The 5,461-nt window shown below is 38.8% G+C and overlaps 1 protein-coding gene across 1 annotated transcript in view; it reads left to right on the forward strand.

The window, feature by feature from the left end:
* Positions 1–2,582: 2,582 nt before the first annotated feature.
* TUBGCP3 (tubulin, gamma complex associated protein 3) overlaps positions 2,583–5,461 on the forward strand; it is a gene marked incomplete at both ends in the record, with an annotated part of 36,915 nt that continues 34,036 nt past the window's right edge. Inside the window, 2 exons of the mRNA XM_010136288.1 lie at positions 2,583–2,660; positions 3,293–3,504. Of these exons, the coding sequence (XP_010134590.1) occupies positions 2,583–2,660; positions 3,293–3,504 (290 nt within the window). The remainder of the gene's footprint in view (positions 2,661–3,292; positions 3,505–5,461) is intronic.

The following is a 5,461-nucleotide window of genomic DNA, read 5'->3' on the forward strand; positions in this document are numbered from 1 at the left end:
CGTTAGTGTATAGAAAGCCCATGATGCAGGAAGATGGATCAGGTGGAAGGGGGGAAGATGCGATAGAAATTTAGCTGATGTAGGTGAAAAAACTGGATTCTTCATAAAATTAAATATTTAGCAAAGCAGAATATTGTGGGCAGTAATAAAATAAGATTCCCAGTTGTCATTTGCGTATACCTGATTTTTGACAATAAAAATTAGTTAACGTAAAAGATTGTTTTCTATATAACAGAAAATTTGTCTGTATTTTGTGCTTTGTATTTAGGAGAAATGTTTTTCCTCTATTTATGAATTTATGTATAGATCATGGCTGTGTTTTTACAGGATAGTAATAAGATTTGAAGATTAGCAAAAAAAAGTGATTCTGTGGAGAGTATGATTAGTCAGAACTGTGTTCTGCCCCTCCCCTCATCAATACTTAATTTACCTATAAGTTTGTTAGTGCTTGTTAGTGCTGAGTAACTCTTCTTGTTTTCCTTATCCTGCGGGTTTGTGTATTATTGCATTGGTTTGTACAGTGCAGCATGTGCCACTGGTTTGCAGACCCCTGATCTGATGACCTCAGCCATTGGTTTCAGCCTCCTCTGGCATGTATCGCACTATATGATCTTGCTCTTTTAATACAGATTTTCTGTAAGGAGTTTCTGTAGCTTACATACTGTGTTGCCATACCGTTGCATTTGGAGAGCAATATAGCTGCAGAGCATGATGGCTGTAAGTTTTGAAGCAAAATGCCTCATCTGGTTAGTTTTCCAAATGTAATACAAGTTTACATCAGCTGCCTCCTCATATTTTGTGGCCTTCTCAGATGTTTTTGAGGTTCTTTTAGCCTTCTGTCTTTTTTTTTTATTTGTGCTGGCAACTTGTGTGCATGAAATAGTGTCATTTGAATACTGCCGTCTTTAAAATTCACACTGCCAATTATTATTCAGTTTGCTGTTATGTGTATTACTAATGGTGGACAATGTTGGTTTTTTTTTTCTATGAGCTTAGGGGAAGGTCACAGAAGGAATATGCATTTTTCTACCAAGTGAAGCTTTTTCTTCCTCAGCAGTTCTCTTGAAAGCAACTAGGAGAAAGATAAAAGCTTGTGTGAACTGCTTTAACTTCACTTCATGCATTTCTCTAAAGAGAAAAGAAAGTCAGTGCTTATTTTAGTGGCACCTTGCCAGCTGAGCAAACCATGCTGCTTGAAGCGCTTAGACTTACTCTATCCTGGCCAGTGGAAGAAATAGTTACGTTGTTGCTGCTGCTTCTTCACCAGTTGTTGATGAGTTTATGGATTGGTTATTTGCAACAGATGCAATACCTCTGCTTGTTGTTGAGATCAAAGCAGAAGATAACAAACTTCTGTTCCAAATAATGATACAGCATGCCTCCTTCCACTCTTGGATAACAATATAAAGCTTTAGTATGTTTCGCTGGTGTGCTCTGTCCTGAGTGTTCTATGGCCAAATTTCTTATACTGTGTAACATATAAACACAAAACTCATAATTGCAGAGAAACAGGAAAAATAGAAAAAAGGCAAGAATGAAAATATGTTTAAAAACCAGATTTTCAAAGTGACCTTGAACGTGCTTTTTGCAAGACTGATAGCACTGAGTTACATTGCTTCATAAGGGATGGAATCTTTGTTGACTCTTGGTATGACTGAAGTTTCCTTTATATTCCAGCCTGCTTTGTATTCCAGACCATAGCCTGATGAATATTGTGGGAGAACCTGTATTAGTTTCTTTGACTTCCTCCACTACTCAGTGTCCATTATAAGGTTCTATGTCCCTGATCAATTCAGGTGCAAGCATGTCACAGAACTATGGAATAACATATCATACGCATATCTGAAATTAAACATTTTAATACTGGCAATAACACTTCAGAGTGGGGTTTTGTAGCTTGGGCTTTGTCATTGTTCTGTATTCTGCTAGTAAGCTTTCTGCTGAGATCTAAAGCTGCTGAAAGTGTTATTCTAACAGTCTGTATGTATCTTATTTGTTTGCTAGAGACTATTGCGTATTTCTCAAGTTTCACGTTAACAGTGTCTCTATCTTAAGCTGTGAAAATTTTGGTAGCTCTCTTAAATGGTATTTTAAGAAAAGAAATTGAAACCCTCAAACTTTTGAATCTTCCCTGTAAAGGAGAGTGAAGGATAAAGTGGAAAAAAGACAGTTCTTTGCTTAGAATTGTACCAAGAGTTTTTCTTCTTCACCTTTAGGTTAGAGGAGAATTTGCATCTGAGGTGTTTTAAATGGTTAGAGTGTGTGGGAATGCTGGTAAAAATTAAACTCTGTATAAACCTCTTTCTTACTTAGCTATGGATTTTAAATTGAGTGTACCTGCTGATCTCAGAGCAGGTGCGAGTTCATGATTTGAACAGTAGAGAAAATTAATAAAATTAGCAATACTGAGGCTGCACTGCACATTCCTAGTTTATTCAAGAACGTGGCTCAGTTCTCATTTGTGTGGAAAACTTATTTATATGTGTACATGTTAGTAGGCTGGCTCATTAAAAAAAAAAATCCAGTATTATCAAGCGTTAAAGAAACTAATTTCTGTTTGTCTTCATCTTTTTTTTTTAAAGGGCATTTTGAAAAACAAATGGTCAATACTCTACCTCCTGCTTAGCCTTAGTGAAGATCCACGTAAGCAGTCTAACAAGGTGTGTGAGGAGATCTTTGTTACTTCTGAGACAGTAAATGTATCACTTCTTTTAGATGTCATTGAGAATTGCTATCCAGACTTAACTGACACCTCAGGTTCTATTTGCGGTGTTTGTGTGTGAGGCTGGCAGGAAGAACACACAAGTAGCTCCAATTTTTTTGTGTAATTTTTTTTTACATTTACATTTTTATGGTTTTTTACTTTTTTTTTTACATTTACTAAGTAAATGTAAAAGCACGAGCTGTTCATTTGTAGCTGAAGTTAGATGGGTGTGGGTTTTTTGTTTGCTTTCTGCTTGGTGGTGTAATGTCTGATCACATGCTGGTGAGTTTGAAATGGAGTAGCAAGAGCAAAATTTCTCCTTCCGTTGCAGCTCTGCTAGCATCAAAGTGCTTTTTGCAGCTATTGCTAATGACAATTCACAGGCAAAAATGAGCTATATTGCTAAATGTACTTTTGCTCACTGTAAGGGACTTGCTTTTTTGTCATTATAATTGTAACAACAAATTTTTCTTTACATAAACTTGGTCTTCAGTTATTTTTTGCTTTCTTGAATATTACTTTTGTGTTAACTAAAGACGCAATTTGAAACAACTCACAAAACTTTTCGTGTTTTTCCTTCCTTTTCAGGTATCAAGTTATGCCACACTTTTTGCTCAAGCATTGCCACGGGATGCTCACTCAACCCCTTATTACTATGCCAGGCCTCAAAGCCTTCCACTGAATTACCAAGACCGCAGTGCACAGTCTGCCCAGAGTTCTGGCAGCATGGGCAGCAGTGGGATCAGCAGCATCAGCCTGTATGCCCTTAATGGGCCAACGCCACAGTCACTTGTTCCAGGGTAAACTAAACTGCTTTACCTTACAAATACGTTTGGAGAAGATGAAATAATTTGCTTGGGTTTTTTATTCTTTTTCTTTCCCCCCATTTGTATGCTGTGGGAAATTTAACTGTAGGTGCATAGAAAGTGAATTCCTTAGCTTTGTTCTGAGTAGCAGATACTGTCATATGACCATACGAAGCCATAAATGGCTGGCCAAGTGTATCTATTCTTAAATTTAATCTTAGCTATCTGCTGAACAGCTGATATTTTGCTGGATCCACTCCTTTGGTTTCTAGTTCCAAGTCTTTTTCCCAATTTCTCAGTTCTCTGAAACCCTTTAAAATAATCTTTATCTTTCTTCTGCAAACACCTTGCATTTAAAGTCCTCTCTCAAGTTCCTTTTACAAAGCATTCCTCAGCCAGTGTCAAATTAGTAGACTTAATATCCTCCGTTTTCAAATGGGTGACCTTTCATGCATGGTCTGACTTTCTTTTAAGCATGTTCACATCAGGCTGGCTGTTGTACTAGCAGTGTCTCTGGAAAAAAAAATTACAGAAGAGTTGATTAAAAGAAGTGCCTATTAGGAAAAAAAAAATCCTAAAATGCCTACTGCAGTGGTTTGATTATCTGTTCATACCAAGGTGAATCTATATTTGGAATTGAAACATTCAAATACCAAATAGTTCATTTAATAAAGTCAATACTTGTAAGCCATAAGATGATTACCCAATGGCCAGGTTTTTCTCATAAAAAATCTGAACTAATGCAGAAAGTAACACGCTCAGGCTAGGATGACAAGGAGAACAAAGTGCTGTTTACTTGAGAGAGCAGCAAGAATGTATGGAGCTTTGCCTAGATGAGGTGCTGGCTAAGCCTTTATGGATTAGGATTAAAGGGCAGAGCAACATGGGTGATGCTCTAGTGGGCATCTGCTGTAGACTGCCTCATCAGGAAGCAGATGAGGTCTGTAGACAACAGGAAGAAGCCTTACATTTGCAGGCCTCAGTGTTCACAGGGGGTTTTAATCACCTCAGTACCTGCTGGAGGCTGCATGCTGCATGGCACAAGCAATCCAGAAGGCTTCTGAAGTACACTGATAACTTTTTGACTCTCAAGACTGAGGAGATGATGAGAAGATGTGCTTTGCTGGACCTGGCTTTTTTACAGACAGAGAAGAACTGGCTGGGGAGACAAAGGTTGGGGGCAGCCTTGGCTGAAGGCATGATGAGACCATACAGTTCAGGATTCTGAAAGGGGGGAGCAGAGTAAAAAGCAAGATCCTATCCCTGGACTTGAGGAGAGGAGACTTGGGCCTCTTCTGGGATCTGCTTGGAAGAATGCCATAAGAGCCTTACTCTGGAGGAATAGAGGTTTGGAAGGGTAGTTCAGTTTGAAGGGACCTACAATGATCATCTAGTCCAACTGCCTGACCTGGGAGCTGGTTGGTATTGACCTCCTTTAGCTCATGAATGGTCCATCCTGACAAGCAGAAATTCGAGAAAAGGTGGCAGGAGACCTGCATGGATGAACAAGATGTTTCTGACAAGACATGGTGTCACCAGTTGGCTGAGGTACGCCAAAAACAGGGACGTGCTCTTACCTCTCTTTAATCAGCCGCTCTCCTGCACCGGGAGAGAAAGAGTTAAAAGCAGAGATAAGAAAGAGAGAAAAATATGTGAGACCTCTGAAAGTTTGGAAAACGCAAACAGGTTTAATAACATTGGAATAATATATATATATACACAGAAAAACCAATGAAATATTAATGGGTTTATATAGGATGGAAAGCAAGGGTTAAACACGGATAAAGAAACTAAGCGAAATGAATACCAAGCAGTGTTCAAAATGACGGCAGCCACGTGGGTGTTTGCGGAAGCACTGTGGCGGCTGAGACAAAAGCTGAGATGCCATGTGGAAGCCAGTGTCTGGGCTTCTGTACTGATTTGGTTGTTGGGGTTGGAGACAAAGGAGGAA

This window comes from Buceros rhinoceros, unplaced genomic scaffold, assembly GCF_000710305.1.
Source record: "Buceros rhinoceros silvestris isolate BGI_N320 unplaced genomic scaffold, ASM71030v1 scaffold6235, whole genome shotgun sequence".
NCBI lineage: Eukaryota > Metazoa > Chordata > Aves > Bucerotiformes > Bucerotidae > Buceros > Buceros rhinoceros.